General features: G+C 60.1%; 1 protein-coding gene across 1 annotated transcript in view; it reads right to left on the reverse strand.

The window, feature by feature from the left end:
- Nucleotides 1–510: 510 nt before the first annotated feature.
- Nucleotides 511–16,258, reverse strand: part of PMEPA1 (prostate transmembrane protein, androgen induced 1) — a 45,051-nt gene continuing 29,303 nt past the window's right edge. The window contains exons 2-4 of the mRNA XM_037133671.2: nucleotides 6,710–6,864; nucleotides 2,395–2,448; nucleotides 511–2,001 (exon numbers count right to left, since the gene is read on the reverse strand). Coding sequence (XP_036989566.1) covers nucleotides 1,453–2,001; nucleotides 2,395–2,448; nucleotides 6,710–6,864 — 758 coding nt within the window. The 3' untranslated portion in view covers nucleotides 511–1,452. The remainder of the gene's footprint in view (nucleotides 2,002–2,394; nucleotides 2,449–6,709; nucleotides 6,865–16,258) is intronic.

A 16,258-nucleotide genomic window follows, 5' to 3' on the forward strand; every position in this document is an offset into this window, starting at 1 on the left:
CATGCACGCTTCTTCGCCCGCAAACCACCAACGGAGGGGCCCCCCACACCCAAATCTACTCAGGGAAATCCTGGAAAACCAGAGTGTGTCTGAGAAAGACACTCAGGAACACGCACACAAACACACACCGAGCAGGACTGCTTTGAGAGGAGGGGATGCAGATGGGGGAGGGGAGAATTCAGCTTCTTAAGCTTCACACAGAGAAGGGTGGGCTTTCTCATTGCAACCCTTCCGCATGTCCTGGGCGTGTTTCTTTTTCATCTCTGGTCTTCTGTTCATTGGCTGTCAGGTGAGAGTCGATATGGAGAAAGACAGGGACAGGGGCGCCTTCCCGATACTTTGGGCCCTTCCTACGTGCCAGTGGACAGCACGGACCTTAACCGACACGTGCTGGAGCCGCCAACGCATCCTGCACAAAGAAGCCGCCAGCACCCCTCCGGCGTGCCGTTGGTAACATGGCAACGGGAGCATCGTGGTTTTTAAAACAAAAAATAGGAGGAAAACTTAAAATTCCTTCAGTAACAGTTTATTTTCATTTGGGGGAAAAGCCAAAGCCACCACCTGGTACTTGGTGCCTCGAATAACTTTCCTATTTCGTGCGAGCCAAAGGCTGTTCTGACCCAGAGGGGAAACAAGTATGTCCCCTTCGGGAGGGAATGTGTCACCAGGTGAAATCACCTGTCACTTGACAAAGCTTCTAAAGGCAAGCGGCCCGTCCGGATGCCCCCCGTCCAAATTCTTCGAGGAGCCCACCCTCTGCCTGACGTCGGAGCTCGACGTTCCTCTCCTAAGAGTCTCGACAGACATGATAGAAGTTTCCATCAAACAAGCACGAACATATTTATATTAAAAAATAGTGCAAAAGCTCAACATTTATATAAATAACTCTAAACCCCTGCTTTGTCATTGTTTTCTTTACAAGGTAATGCACACTTTCTGAGTTGGCACGTAAAAATGGCCATTTTCTCTTCTAGTTCAGAAAACAACTTCTTTTTTTTTTTAATAGGACTCTTCTAATACAAAAATACTCCTGCCCTCGCACATACAGTTTCTCTTACTTTATATATATTTATATATATAATATTGCAGATCTTTAAACAAAGGTTTTGTGCAAATGTCTTTAAAGTTAAGTCATCATAAACAGAAGGTAAGTGTTCACGCAGTTCAATCAGGAACAGAAAAGACTGGGGTAGGATTTTTTTTCTCTTTTGCCTTCAAGACACAGCTCAACAAAGAAACAGGGTTTTTTTGTGTGAGGTTTTTTTTTTTTTTTCAAGCTTTCCTAGCTTGTGCATTCAGACCAGACGGAACATGTAAATATTTATACAGAGGTGGGGGAGGGGATGGTGATGCCCGCAGTTTGTGTGTGTCCTCCCCCCTGCCTCTCTCTTTTTAGAAGTGCGGAGTGTTTCGCCTCTTTCCCCACCGCTGCCCTGGCCCGGCCGGGAGCCCCTAGAGAGGGTGTCCTTTCTGTTTGTCTTTCTCTTGGCTCCAGGCGGCCGTGCTCTCCGGGGGCGCAATGTGTGCGTGGTGGAGCCGGGTCCCCTCCAGCAAGGCGGGCGGCGCGCTGCTCTGCTGGTGCTGGAAGGTGGCGGACCCGGGGTAGTGCCCAATGACCTCGCTGTAGGTGGGCGGCGGCCCCTCCATGCGCCCGCCGCCGCCGTAGCACGTGGCGCTGATGCCCGAGTTACTGCTGGGGGGACAGGGCCCGCCCATCACGGCGCTGCCAAGCAGGTCGCTGTCGAAGATGGTTCTGTTCGGGGGCGCGCGCACAGACTCGCGGTTCAGCTCCAGCTGCTGCTCGGGGTCCCGAAGCTGGAGGGTGCAGGGGCCCTGGTAGGGAGGCGGTTCCTCCCCATCCGACAGCGAGATGGTGGGCGGCAGGTCGATCTCGTGCTGCAGGTAGGGGTAGGTGGGCTGGAAGCGGTGGAAGCGGTCCCGCTGGGTGAAGGGGGGCACGGTCAGGCGGTCGGCGGGCCTCGGTGGGGCGTAGACCTGGGGCTGGAGGGGGCAGAGCGCAGTGAGTGTCCCCAGAAGCAGGGCCGGGGCAGGGATGGCTGCATGTGACCCTGCTCCCCGGGGAAAGGAAGATGGGGAAGCAGGGATGGGAAGGAGCTGAGCTGGAGCCCAGTCTCCGCCTGAGCCCCAGGGGAGCCCTGGTGACACCATCACAGAGCAGCAAAAGGGGCTGCGTTTGGCCTGCCCGTGGCAGACTCTAGGTTGCTTCCTGGAGGCCGGAGAGGGGATCCCGGCCGCCAAAAACATTTCTTCAGAGAAGCACTGAGGTGTGAGCCCAGAGGTGGGAAAGGGACCCGCTGGCCAGGGGGCCTTTGGATCCACTAAAGCAGACTTGGGGGCTGGGGGCAGGGACTTGGGGGCAGCGCTGGGGCTCACCTCTGGGATTCCGCTGCCTGACACCGTGCTCTCTGAGGGCCAGAGGCATCCTTCCTGTGTGGGGAGGAGAGAGACAGGTCAGCAGGGCAGACGGAGTCGTAAGGGTCCAGGGTCCCCCGGGCTCTGACCCTGAGATCATCCACTTGGAGTGAGGTCTCGCGGGATCTCCCTCCGGCCATCCCCACCCACTCCCCTGCCCTGGGCACTGGGCCCCCCTCTGAGATGTGGGCACTTGGCCTCATCAGTGATCACTGGGCTCCCACTCTGTCCCCCAAACACCCCTCCACGCTTTGCAAAACACACAGCTGATTCGTCGGCCCCTTCTCAGAGCCCTCCAGGGTGCCCCATGGGCCCAGAGTAAATCCAAAGTCAGCCGCCAACTGCCTACAGAGAAAGCCGGGCCCGATCTAGCTCCCCTGGCCTTGGCCGCCCCTTCCCTGCCTTGTCACCCCAGGCCAGTTCCTTAGTTCCCGAACTGCAGGCATGGAATATGCGAACTTGGGAGTGTGGGTGGCCCTCAGTGAGCCTATGAAGGAAGATGTTGAGGGCCCTCACCTCTCTCTCTCTAGCCAGTGTGACCACCGTCCAGAGCACGGAACTGCAAAGTGTGCCCTTCGGGGCCACCCCATGGCAGGGCCACCCCCTTGCTCGTTCACTCCAGGGTCCCCTGCAGACCTTCTTTGACGCTATTATCTAAAGGGCCCTCGCCCATGAAAAAAACCTGTCATCTAATTATTTCCTTCAAAAGAATCACCTTGTCTGCGCGTTTATTTAGCTCCTGACCCGTCTTGGCCTCCCTGTTGTGAGCCTCGGTTTTAGGTGAAGAAATGGGAGGTAACAAGCCAAGGGCCCCGCCCGGCTGCTCCGCCCTCAAATGACTCATTGAGTCCACAGACGTGGATTCTGTGCCAAGCTCTGGGCCAGGGGCAGGGCATGCAGCTGCCACCTCCTGAAGTTCGTGCCCTTTGCCTTGACATGCTGGGTGGGGCCTATAGTTCCATGCACCTCTGTCCCAGAATCTAGGAGGCTGGATGCAGCCTGCCCAGGGCGGCCAGCTACGTGGGGGCACGACCCAGTGTGAGTTCCCGCCATGCTCCTGACTCCCTCACCCCTACGACCACCCACTGGCATCGTCTGCCCCACTCAGGCCACCCTGACCTTGACCTTGGGCGCCAGATAGAGCTTAGAGACAGTGAGCTCATCCAGAGGGGCCAAGGGGTCAGGGAACAGACTACTCTGCCCACAGTGGGGACCCAAGATCCCACTGAGGTACCTGTGCCTGAGGCACCAAGGGGCTCTCTCAACCGAAGACACCAGACCCCTCCCTGTCTACTGGGATTCCCACGTCACGGGGAGAGACCTGGGGGTCAGGAAAGTGGGACCCTGCGCCAGAATCGGTTTGTCTGAAGGGAAAACCCGGACACTGGACCTGGAGGGCAGGATGTCTTCTTTCAAAAATTAACATCAGCTTTATTGAGGTTTACCTGACATATAACAAACTGCACACACTCAGTATACAGCGTGGTTAAGTTCTGGCATACGTACGTGCCAGGAATCCATTACCACAATCAAAATAACAAACACATCCATCATCCCATTAATTTCCTCGGGAGTTGAGGATTCCCACCTGCAGTTCAGGGAGGAACTGCCTGGAGGGCTGCAGTTCCCGACATGGCCACTAGGGGGTCCTGTGCCTCTCAAAACGATCCCAGCAGGGCCGCGCTGGGGTCTAGCTTGTTCCAGGTGTGGGGATGCAGAGAGCAGACGTACATTGTTACTGTTAATATGGTCGTCAGTGACCATTTTGTCACTAATACTAATAATGACGTGTCAACTGCTGCCCTGGTATCAGGCTGTGATAAGCTCTTTTAAGCACCATCTCCATTCTCCCAAGGGTTTTCCACTCAGTTACAAAGTAGTACCACCCAAGGAGATTAAGAAAACACCCATCCGGCCCTGGCCAGTGTGGCTCACTGGGTTGGAGCATCGCCCCGTAAACTGAAAGGTGGAGGGTTCGATTCCAAGTCAGGGTACATGAGGGAGGCAACTGATGTTTCTCTTCCTCCCTCTCTGGATATATATATATCCTCAGGTGAGAAGGAAGAAGATAAATAATTAATTTAAAAAAGCAAAGAAAACACTGCCTGGGGGGGCCCACCATAGACCCCAGAACCCACCACCTCCAACCCGAGCACCTGGAGGTCACCTTCTCCAGGGAGACTTCCAGGATCCACCCACCAGGAACCAGCCACCGGCCCAGACACTCCTCCACAGGCTCCTGCAGCATCCCGCTCCTCCATCAGCCAGGCTGGGCCCTGCTCTACGAAACTCACCGTCAGACTCACTGTCCAGCTAGCTGCACTGCTGCGTTCGGTTAGAACCCGCCTGCCTGGAAGCCAGGTCTTAAGACACTTTGGTTCCCAGCTCAGCAAGTGGCCCTGACATCCTCCCGGGTACAAATGCCAGACCCCCAGGGTTGCTCCTGACAGCTCCCCCTCTTGCCCCCGCCTCTCCCTGACACTTCAGGCTCCACCTGGCTCCTTTTCATTCCAAGAGCTTCCTTGCACCGAGCAACTCCAGCCAGCCACGGCTTCCCCGTCTAGGCCAGCGGTCCAAAAACTGTTTCCTTTGAGGGCCAGAGAGTAACATGGCGTCTCTGTGGGACAGACAGCAGGTTGCATCGCGACCAAGGCTGCGGCTGAGGGTGAATGCAGCCACCACAGACGAGACCACAGGAATGGGCTTGGCTGTGTGCCAGTGAGGAAACACACACCCAGGAAGTCACCCCGATAAGGGGCCACGGCAGGACAGCCAGGCCAGGGGTGAGCCCAGCCCCTGGCCCACAGCGGCCAGGTTTGGGTCTCTCTGGGAGGTCTCGGGGCTCCGAGACTCCTCAGATGCGCCTTGTCTGGCAGGGGGTCCCCAGGGGAGCAGCCACACTTACAAGGCTCTGTGCATAACCAGTCAGGCATCCCCAGGGGCCTGCGCAGGTGTCTGGGTGGGTGTGGAGGTGGCTTTCTTTTAGCCCCAAGTATCCTGGAACCGGGACCTGAACTCTAGCCCCCACCTGGGCACGAAGTCCCAGATGCTGTGCACCGAGCCCGCCAGCTCCCTGGAAGCAGGGTCATGGCCCGTGGGAGCCTCTGCTGCGCCTCCCCCACCCCTGCTGCCGCCCCCCCCAACTGACTTCACCCTCCCAGTACCATACAATGGACTGTGGGGGGTGGCAGGAGACGGGCCAGCTCCACCCATTCTCCAGACGTTCACAGGAGGCTCAGAGGGGAAGGGGGCCCACCCTGGAGCCCATGTTATAGGGCTGCCATCTTCCCCTTTGGGCAAAGTGCCCTCACTGGCCCCAGCACCAGGGGAGGGCAAAACGGGGGTGTGGGCTCTCCAAACTGTCACTTAAAAGCTGGGTGGCCTCAGGCAACTATTCCCACCGCTCTGAGCCCGTTTCTCCTCTGTGAACCGGGTTCCTGCGCTGCCGCAGAGGGCGGGGGCCCATGAATGAATGAGCGCAGGGGCAACGGAACCCAAGGGGGAGCCCCGGCCGTGGACGCACAGGTTCCTCCAGAGCAGCTGCGCCCTCAGGACACACGCTGGGTCTCAGGTGGGGCACCCGGTGTTCCCGCCGGAGGCACCAGAACAGCCACTCCAGGCCCTGGCAACCTGATGACAAGCAGAGATCCCGAACCTGCCGGGACAGGCCTGCGGCCCGCTGACTTGGCTCAGCCCCAGGGACCGAGCACTGCCGTCAACCACGCGTCCCCGTTCCCGGGGACGCCACACCCGGCACTGCCTCCGGGCCTGTCACTGTCTCCCACAGGCTGAGATGCGCGTGGGCCCACGGCCCTGGGCCACCCACCTGCCACCGTCTCCCCAACCCCAGCTCACCCGTGGGACCTGAGCTTCTGTTCCAGGCTTTTATGCACTAAGTGGGGACTGATGCCCCACATCACGGGTCAGGGACTGGCCCTCCAGAAGAGGAACTGGCCGGGGACTCTGGGCACCATTAGTAGGTCTGACAGGGCACAGGGCCAGGACAGGTGGAGCTGGGATTAAACTCGGCCCCAGGAGGGGCCTTTCCCCCTGTGACCTGCTGCCTCCAAGGCCTGAATCCCTGGCGCAGAGCATGCAGGGCGTTGGCTCAAGGGAAAGACCTCCGCCCCCACGCCCAAGTCTGGGTCACCTCTGCAGGACTAGGCACCTCTCCCACGACCTGGTCCCGTCGGGCCTCTGTCTGGACCCAGTGCCGTGTCCCTCCAGGTCCTGGGCACACCCCAGCAGCGTCCCAAGGTAAGGGCGGGGCACTTACTGAAGACAGGGCGTCTTCTCTCCTCCGGCCCTGGCTGTGCCGGCCGATGAAGGAGCGTGCGGACAGCTTGTAGTGGCTCAGCAGGCACGTGATCACCACCACCATCACCATCACCACCACCACGATGATGGTGATCTCAACGAACTCCAGCTCCGCTGCAAGGCCAAGGGCACACGTGAGACCTCGGGGAGCTGGCGGACCCGGGGCTCAGGGGTCTCCCAGCCCATACACACCTGACACCTCACTTCACGCCCCGACACACACGCAGATAACACAGACACGGTCACACCACACACACGGCCCCTCTGGTGAGGAGGCTCAGAAAAGCCCTGGTCCTGGGGGTTGCAGGTGCTGCGATTCTCATTCCTTGTTTCTGGTTTGGTTTGGTTTGTCTCCCCCAAAGCGGAAAAACTCTCAAGAGGAAGAGGATTTTGATCCTGCTGGAGCCGGGGACCTTTCTGCTGACTGGGCCCGCCACCGCCACCCCCACCCTGCCCTGCAGCGGGTGCCGGCCCCTCCCAGCCCAAAGCCCCGCCGACAGTCCGAGGGGCAGAGCTCCCTTCTCAGCAAGCAAGGGAAAGAGCCTCCCGGACCCAGATGGGGCAGGGGGCAGGGGGCCACCCTGGTGCCACCAGGCACCGATGAGCTACTAGCTGAGGGCCCCCAGGGCTCAGGCTCAAGGTCAAAGCCCTTCAACTCAGGTTCTCCCCCTCCGAGAAAAATGGAGCCGGAGGGTGGAGGACCAGCTGCAGGTGAGGTGTGGCCGTGTCAGGGCTCTGCCTTCCCCTGCTGTGCACCCGCAAACTCCAAAAGCTGCAAGGCTGGTCCCTCCCACCTCTGGCCTCAGTTTCCCCAGGGCTTCCCTCGGGAAAGCAGCGCCTCCTGGGCGACCACCGTTCTGGCGGTACAGCCATGGAAGCTTCTCCATACAGGATCCACGTGCTCTGGGGGCCCTGACCCCTTCGTCCGTCCCTCCCTGGCTCTCCAGGACACCTCCCTTCTCATGACACATTATACGTCTGCCCCACTGTGCCAAGTTTACTTGGCACCATTAGTAGGTCAGGCAAGTCTGCCCCTCAGGGGACATGTGGCAATATCTGGGGACTTGAGTGGCTGTCACAACCAGGGGCGTTCCTGGCATCACGCAGGCAAGGGCCTCCTATGTACACAGAATGTCCCAGCGTGAAGAATGGTCTGGTCAACAGTGGCGCAGCTGAGTGTCCCTGTGCGGGTCTGAGCGTATGTCTGGGCTACACTTGTCATCCCGTCCACAGGGCAAGTGACCAACTCAGGGATGAAGCCCACGGGCCCGAAGCTGGTGGCCTCTCCCACCTGGCCATTCGCTGGTCCCAGAACTTGGTCTGGATCCCTGGGCCATGGGTCTGGCCCATGGGTGGGACCGTGTCTCCATTTTGCTCGGGAGTGTCCAGGAGGGAAGAGGAACTGGCCGGGGACTCTGGTGACACACTGAGCTCCGAGAAGGCGGGGCCCTGCCCGGCAGGAACTCGGCAAGTCTCCACCGCCCACAAGACGCCGTCACTTTCCTGCTGGGAGGGTGGCCTGGGTTAGGCAAAGCCCAGGCCTCTGGCCTCACCTCAGTAATGGCGGCCACACCTCCTCCTCCCCAGGCAGACTGGTCCAGGGCCCGGCAGCCTGGAGTGATGCCACAGGGCCCAGGTCCTGCCCGTGAGGACCCGGGATAAAGCCACCCATTCAGGAGACACACAGGCCTGCTTTGTGCAAAACCCACGGCTTCCCGCCGCAGAGGGGACGGCAACCCCCTCCCCCAGCCCGGCGCACTCTTCACCCCAGCCGGACCCGGTGGTGGGCACCCGGAGCACCTCCCCTGCTGCCTCTGGGGCCCTGCTGGTGCTGAGCCTGGGGGGAAGGAGAAAGGGCTGTGGGGTGCCTCTGTCCCCGTCCCAGTGGCCTGCAGGGCCCATGCCAGGCTGTGCTCTTTTCTTGGTGCTGAGTCCAGATGGTGGCTATGGCTGAAGGTGAGAGGCTGTGGGGGCCGCCAGGGGCCACGGAAGAGGCACCAGCCGACCGAGTAGCTGGGAAGGAACCTCCCACATCTACACAGACCAGCTGAGCAGGGCCCAGAAGGCAGGAGGGTCTGGTTTCTGGGACCCAGTGTCCAGAGCGAGGAATCACCCCCAGAAATGAGCACAGCGCTCCTGGCAGTGCTGCTGTGCCCACCAGGGTCCCCAGTCCGCACTCCGCCCCACCCAGGCACTGCTGGTAGAAAGCCCAGCAGGCTGAAAGGGCGGCGCCGCAGGCAGGCTGCCCCAAGGGGCCACGCCTCCCCGCCTCTCTGGACTCTAGAGGCTGGCTGTGAAGCTGCCTGACCTCTAAACCGGCAACACGTTTTGAGAGTTTTAAAGCACTGGGTGGGAGGCTTCCGGACTTCTGGCCAAGAGAGGAGTCCCAGGTCACTCAGCTGCTGATGGCAGAGGCGGACCCTGCCTCAGTTTCCCCAATCTGACAGGCCTCCCCTGCACCGGGACATGAAGCCAAGTGTCCTGTACGGTACAAGCAGAGGTGGTTCCTACCACCGGCCCCCTCCCCCAGCCTTAGTCCCCAGAGGACTGATGGCCACAGGACTCACAACCGAAGCACTGGTCCAGCTTTGCATTCTCTTCACCAGAGCCATGAAGCGGGCGCTGTCACCCCCCCCCCCAATTTGCAGACCAGCAAACTAGGCTTGGGAAGCAGCTGCCTTAGGTCACATCCAGAAAAGCGGGGCCGGGCCCATGCACCTCCCTGAGACAGCTACGACGGCAAAGGGCCCTGTCCTGCAACTTTTCCCCGCCCCCCCCCAAGTATGAGTTAGTTTCCCTTCCCCACACCCCCAGCACCTCTGAGGACTCCTGGTCCCGCCCCCCGCACCTGCCAACAAGGTGTGTGGCCCTGGGCACCTGCACCTTTGTGAGCGCCCAGCACAACCCATAAAGAGCTTGGGACAGGACAGGAAGCAGCGGGTGCTCCATCGTCACTGTTGTCACAGTTCTCGATGTCCCTGTGGGGACGAATGGCACCCCTCTTCCCACCTGATGCCCTGGACAGGCTGGGTGTGACCTGCTGGCTCTGTCCCTGGGCTGGGGGCTTGGGGCACGGTCATTCAAAAGGGTCACTGGGGTGGCAGCTGAATCCGAGGCCACCAGGGACTTACGACCACGGATCTCTTCTCTGGGGACGCAGTTATGAGAACAGAGCCTTTGGGAAAGAAAATCCCTTTTCTCTCATTTTGTTCTGGGGTCAAGTGTGCTGGCCATGGGGAGGGCGGGAAAGCAGCTCTGTCACCGTCCTTGGTGATTGTCCCCCTTGGGGTGGGTGACAGATGCAGCAGGTTCTGGGGGGGACGAAGGCCATCTCCCACGTGCAAAGCACGTCACTCTAATGTAACTTAGCGTCCTCTTTCTCTGTGAATAATTTCAAGCCAACAGGTGCCTCCCCCTCATCAGAGCGGCCCAACTCTTGCTGACACAGCCGCGGTCACTTTGAGACGTGAGACGTACACACACACACCCCTGATCCCCCACGTACTGGGCACGGCCCAAATCCTACAAACATCAAATCCCAACTGTCATTCCGAGACACAGACATGAACGTGACCTCTCAGCCCCTTTACAGGTGAGGAAACTGAGGCTGAGAGAGGCGAGGGGATTGGCTGAAGGCCACGGAGCCCAGGGGGTACCGCGCCACACCCTGCGGTCCTTCGTACCAGGGCTCCAGAAGGTCCAAAACAGCGTGGGTCCCGGCAAAGGGCTCGTGTTCAGGGTGCGGTGGCCAGGCGGGAGCATCGCCCACCACAGGGGGCCCCCCAGTGAAACTGGCCCCTCAGCACCTGAGGCCAGTGGTTCTCGTCTCTCTGGCCGACACAGAGGAAAATCACAGGACAGAGACAAAGGAACCTCCGGCCAGACCCTCGGGGGAGCTGCGGGCACCGCCCAGGGCACGGTGCAAACTCGCACACAGCTGGACACTCCCCTGCCACCACCTGTGGCCAAGCACCCCCCCAGGGCAGGAGTCCCCCTGCTAGTTCCCACGCCCACCCTGGGGTGCAGCATGGGCCCCCACAGGGCCAGGAGCCAAGTCAGGGAGCCGTCCAGAACCCACGGGAAGCCGGGATTGGCTCTCAGAACATGGTCTTGAAAATTAAAATTGTGGCTGAAAAAGGAACTGATTATTTCAAGAGTTACAAGAAGCTCCACCAGCTTTGTGATATGGGAAGAACACACCGGATTACATTCGAGACCCGGGGATCCGACCGCATTAAACACGACCTGGCAGGTTTCCACGGGGCATGAGGCCTGCGGTTTCCACCGGCGACCACAGTGCAGGTGCTGCCACCGGAGCCCCTGGCTCTGGGTCAGGTCAGCGACGGGAGGGATGGGCTTCTTCTGAGTCCAGGCTCATGCCGCCCCCAACCCTGCTCTTGGTAACGAGCCGCCACCAAATCAAGTGCAGGAGTCGCACCTGCGAACGGGGAGCTGGCTGGTGGAGTTTGCTAATGTGCCCAAAGCCCCGGCCTGGGGGGCAGTGGCCTCCGAGGTCCCCGTGAGCGATTCCCAGCGGGGGCCGCGGGGACCTGGGTCAGAGTTCACCCAGCTCTGCCAGCACGCAGCAAGTTTCTGGACCAGACGACCCCTCACCCCACCCCACAGTGTCTGCTCGGCGGTGGCAGGGCAGGCGGCAATGCCTCCCGGTTAACAAGCAGCCGGCGCAGGCTGCCCTGTCTGGCCTCCCGGCCGCACGCCGAGGAATTAGGAATCGGCACCGTCTGAAATTTATGAAAATCTGATCTCGTTAGGCCTGCGTGGATGCGCCCCACCAGGGCGGGCCTCATTGTCATTCCAAGGAGCCCCCGCCTGCCTGGGGTTCCAGCTACTGCATTTACTCCCCCTCCCCCGCCCACTGCATTTGAATGAGAACCCAGCTCCCCCACCCCCGCCCCCAGAGTTTCAAATCAAATGGACCCACACACAACTTTCTGATCGCTCTTGGTGCCGTTCCATCACCCGCCCTGGGCGCACTCGTTTCTTTGGGTGAGATCGGTTACGGGTTAAAAAACACGGGGGTCCGCCCCTAGGGGTGTGGAGGTGGGTGGCGAGCCGGGGCCAGCTTCCTCCGTTTTCGAAAGCAGATTGCGCTGCGTACTGAGTGCTCACCCTGAACCAAACACGCAGCCGAGTGCCCAGCGCCCGTCAGGTAACACGTAACCCTGAGGTGCCATCTGGTGTCATCGGTGTCCAGGAGGGAACATGTCACGCGCCGCCTGCACCGTGCCTGGCGCCAGGGCCTGAGGCCCCCTGCGGGGCGGCTCACAGCAGAACTGAGGGTGCAGATTAGGGACCTGAGGTTTGCCTCCAACGCTCCGGAGGCTGAACCCCGGCTCTGCCACTTACGGTGGCCCCGGGCCAACCATCAGTGTCGGGGGTCGGGGGAAAGAAATGGAGGGTGACCCCATCCCCGATTCACAGTTGTGGAGAGAAACGCACGAACGAGTTCCTCTGGAGCTGGCATTTCCCGAAGGGGTCCCCGGACGTTCAAATCCACGGTCGCTGGAGAAGGCCGAGCAGCGCGGGTGCCCTCTGCCAGGGCCGGGGCGAATGGACAGCACAAACCAGGAGTCCGTACCTCTGTAGAGCGAAATAGCCCCTCGAACCTTTCAAGTGTGACCTTGACCAGGGAAGCCCACTCTGGGCACTCACCTCCACAGGTATTTCTCCCAGAATTCTCTCCCTTTCCCTCTCACGTTTCCTGTGAAAGGACCAAGCTTGGCCCGACCCCAGGGCCTTTGCATGTGCCCCGCCAACCTCCTGGAATGACCTTTCCTCACATCCAAGTGCTTGCTACCTTAACCTTAACCTTCCAGGCTCTGCTCCAAGGTCACTTCCCCAGGACATGTCCCGAGCACCCCGTCTGAAACAGCACTCTGTCCCCAACCCAGGCCCCACGTCCCGTGCCTGCTGTTTTTCTCCGCGGCATGACACCGGAATGCTGTCTGTGACCTGCCTAACCGTTCATTTCCTGCCCCCTTGAATACCCATCGTCACCTGAAGCGACTCTTTGCTTCTTCTCAGTGTCCCCGGTACGGAGAACAGCACCTGGCCTGGAGCAGAGACACGGTAAATGTGTTGGAGGAATGGTCACCGGCAGGTGTGGTCACCCCAGGAGGCCCCCAGCCGGACAGCCCCTCCAAAGGACGGGCTCGCTGCACGCACCTGCGCTTACATTCAGAGCCAGAGGGAAAAAGACGGAAGCGGCACCCAAAACAGACAGCGGCTCCCACTGTGGCACTTCCCAGGAGGTCCCCTGGGTCTGGGACTGGTGTCTGGCAGCACTTCCAGGGTGGGGTGTCAAGGCCTTTGTCCTGAGGCTGAGGGTGGTGGAGCCCAGAGGTCACGTGGCCTCTGACCGGCCTTGGGAGTGCCCTTGTGGGGCAAGGAGGGTGCCTGACCAGCCCGCCAGGTGTCCCTGGCTCCAGGTGCCAGATGGTCCCCTGGGCCTGCCTTCCCCTCACCTGGAGAGGGAGGCCCCCATGGCCAGACCCACAGCTGGGCCTGTGATACAGTGACCTGCTGTGTCCTCAACACTGGACGGGGCGGGCGGCCACTCCAGGGAGGCAGGTGTCCTCCTCTTGACATGTGACCACAGAAGACAGTCCAGGCTCACAACGTTCCCTCTGCCTAAAGGCCGTGTCCAGCCTTTCCGTCCTTCCTGGTCACACGCATGCACACACTGGAGTGATATACTTCCCTGCTGGGCTCCCGAGCACACCCTGCCTCAGTTTCCTCCCACTGAATTCCGACTCATCTCCCCCTCTGTTGTGGGCGCCCGAGGAAGGGTACCCAGGACATGCCGTCTCCTCCCCCAGCCAGAGCGTACAGAGAAGGCCCCACGCTAGGCTGTCCCAGCACAGGTGGAAGCATCCAGAGCCCACGGGACCATACACAGTCAAGACACGAGAATTAGACAACACGGGACCAGGCCAGAAGGATTTTTCAGATAAATGACGAACTCCACCCATTCTGCGGCGTGCGCCTCTCCTTCCCACGGGAAGGCGTCTCGCCTCGGCTGGTGAAGGGCCACCCGGCCCTGACTTCTGAGGCCCAAGCTCTGGGGCTTTGCCCCACACATCCCAGGGTCACGTTTGGGAGGTGGCCTTGGAGGGGGCGGCAGCAGTGGCCACGAGTCTGAAAGCTCGAGCGGGGACCAGATGGCGGGCCGAGGACTGGAGGGGGAGCAGAGGGCCTGTGCCATCATCTCGGGGCCTCGTGATGAAGTGCTCCCTCAATAAGGAGAGACAAAGTGCTGCCTTTTATCTTCCCTGCTATTATCCAAATGGAAAGAGCTAATGGGGTTTTTATTCCACTGTCACCGGCTTCGAACGTCTTTAAACACCCACTGTCAGCTCGGGATCAATCACCGTTCGAGAGCTATTGGCAGAACGGAGGGAACTCTCGGGCAGAGCGAGGCCTGCTCCGTCAGCGGCCCGTCGGAGGGGCAACGGGAAGGCATTTAAAATGCATCGCGTCCGTTTAGTTAACTCAGAAGAGCCGGGGACCCGTGCGGAGGGGAGTCGCCTGCCGGTGGTGGTGCTGATGGCCACAGCCACCTTCTTGGGGGGAACATTTTGGCCGTGCCTGTCAAGATTAAAAATGCACGCTACCTCTCAACCCAGCGGTTTTAACTTCCACCATTGTTGTCTAACAGGAAATTCGCAGAAGGGCTGGAAGGCAGAGATTTATCAAGACAGCACAGCAGGGCTTAAAAAATTTTTTAAGCCCAGAGACCACCTACATCCCACTCCACAAACTCTAGTCTGTCCCATCATGGATACCAATGGGGCCACTAAAAAGGTACCTAAGTCCCAGGTCCCAGGACCCTTCCCTGCCGGGGAGCCATCCTGGGCAACGCAGGCTGTCCGGCAACACCCCTGGTCTCTCCCTTCCACAGGTCGAGAGCGCCATCACCCCGCACGTCGCCCCACGTCCCCTGGGGGTCAGAGTCGCCCTGGCTGAGAGGCACCGGCGTCAGCGATTACTGCTGGGCCAAAATAATGAGCCTGGACCAGTCTCGGTACTGCAAGCCCATTTTTAGAGCGGACGTGAGGATAAATACCAAACTGTTGATGAGGGCTACTGCTGGACAAGGGCAGCGACACTTCCTCCTTCCTGTGTTTCTGCGCTGCTCACATTCTGCCGTCACTCTAATTTAAACGCGGTCTTCATCAGCGTGCCCCAAAGACTCAGGCCTCTGTGTGTGTGTGTGTGTGTGTGTGTGTGTGCGAGGTCCTGTGTGTGGCTGACAATGCGAGGCACGCTTGCTCCCGCCACTTGGGAGGCCCCGTGTGCTCCTTGCAAACCAGCAGATGTTTCTTTCTCTCAATCACCGAATTTCAAGGGCCTGGTGTTTCCCAACACGAGCGGGGACGGCAGCGCCAGGAGACGGGAGGTGAGCCGGCGGCTCCCTTTCCAGGCCTCTCAGACACAAAGCGCGCTCTGAATCGGGCGGCACAATGCGGCCGCTACTTAGCCGCTTCTCAATGGCTCCTCAATCGACCGGCCGCGTGCTGGAGTGGCCCTGAGGCCGCCGGGCAGCCGTCGTCTGGAGGGGTCCCCCGCTGACCCAGGGTGCCCTTCTCTTTCAGGACCCAGAGGGGTCCAGCTCTTTGGGTCTGAGCCAGGGCAGAAGCCGGGGGAGGTGGACTGACGGCCAAGGTCAGCTGTCGGGAGGGCTGGGAGGAGGTGGGGAGGGCCGGACAGGCTCCCCGGGCCCCAGGAACGGACCTGAATTCTGTAAGCACAGGGCAGGGTCGTGGTCCGGTGGTTAGCAGCACCCTGGAGCTGGCCTGGCGGGATCCAACCCCCGCTCTGCCAGTGGCCAGACCTGGGACACGAGGAAAGTTTTTCACTCTGTGCTTCAGTTTCCTCATCTGGAGAAGCAGGGGTGCGGACCTACCTGTCTAGCTCGTCTCCCACCTTTATTCAAACCACAAGGCCAAACTCACGGAGCCGAGGTGAGAATCCGAGGAAAACTGAGTCTGGGTGCTGAGCTCACCGGAAACCCCTCGGAGCTGGCCGTTCCCACCGCCCACCCAAGTCCTCTGTCTGGGTCAGAAGGAAAGGGGACCCGTGTTATGAACTGAATGCTGTGTCGCCCCAAGTTCACTGGTTGAAGCCTAAACCCCCAGTGTGGCTGTATTTGAAGGCAGGGGGATTCTGAGGGAGTAATTAGGTTAAACGCGGCTGCAACGGGGAGGCCCTGATCCTGCAGGGTGACTATCCCCAAAAGAGGCAGCAACACGCACACATCGAGGAAAAGCCACATGACTGTCTACCAGCCAGCAAGAGCCGTCTCACCAGAAACTCGGTGTGCCAGGACCTCGAACTTGAACTTCCAGCCTCCGGAAGAGTAAGAAAATGACTCTGATTATGGCTGCAGCCCCGAACCTGCTCTGGCACCGCAGCCCGAGCAGAGGGCTGTGCCTTGGAGACCAGAAGCCAGCACCAGCCGCATCCCCTCCGGGGTCAGAGGTCTCGG

This window comes from Artibeus jamaicensis, unplaced genomic scaffold, assembly GCF_021234435.1.
Source record: "Artibeus jamaicensis isolate MK-2021 breed Jamaican fruit bat unplaced genomic scaffold, CSHL_Jam_final contig_685, whole genome shotgun sequence".
Classification (NCBI taxonomy): Eukaryota; Metazoa; Chordata; class Mammalia; order Chiroptera; family Phyllostomidae; genus Artibeus; species Artibeus jamaicensis.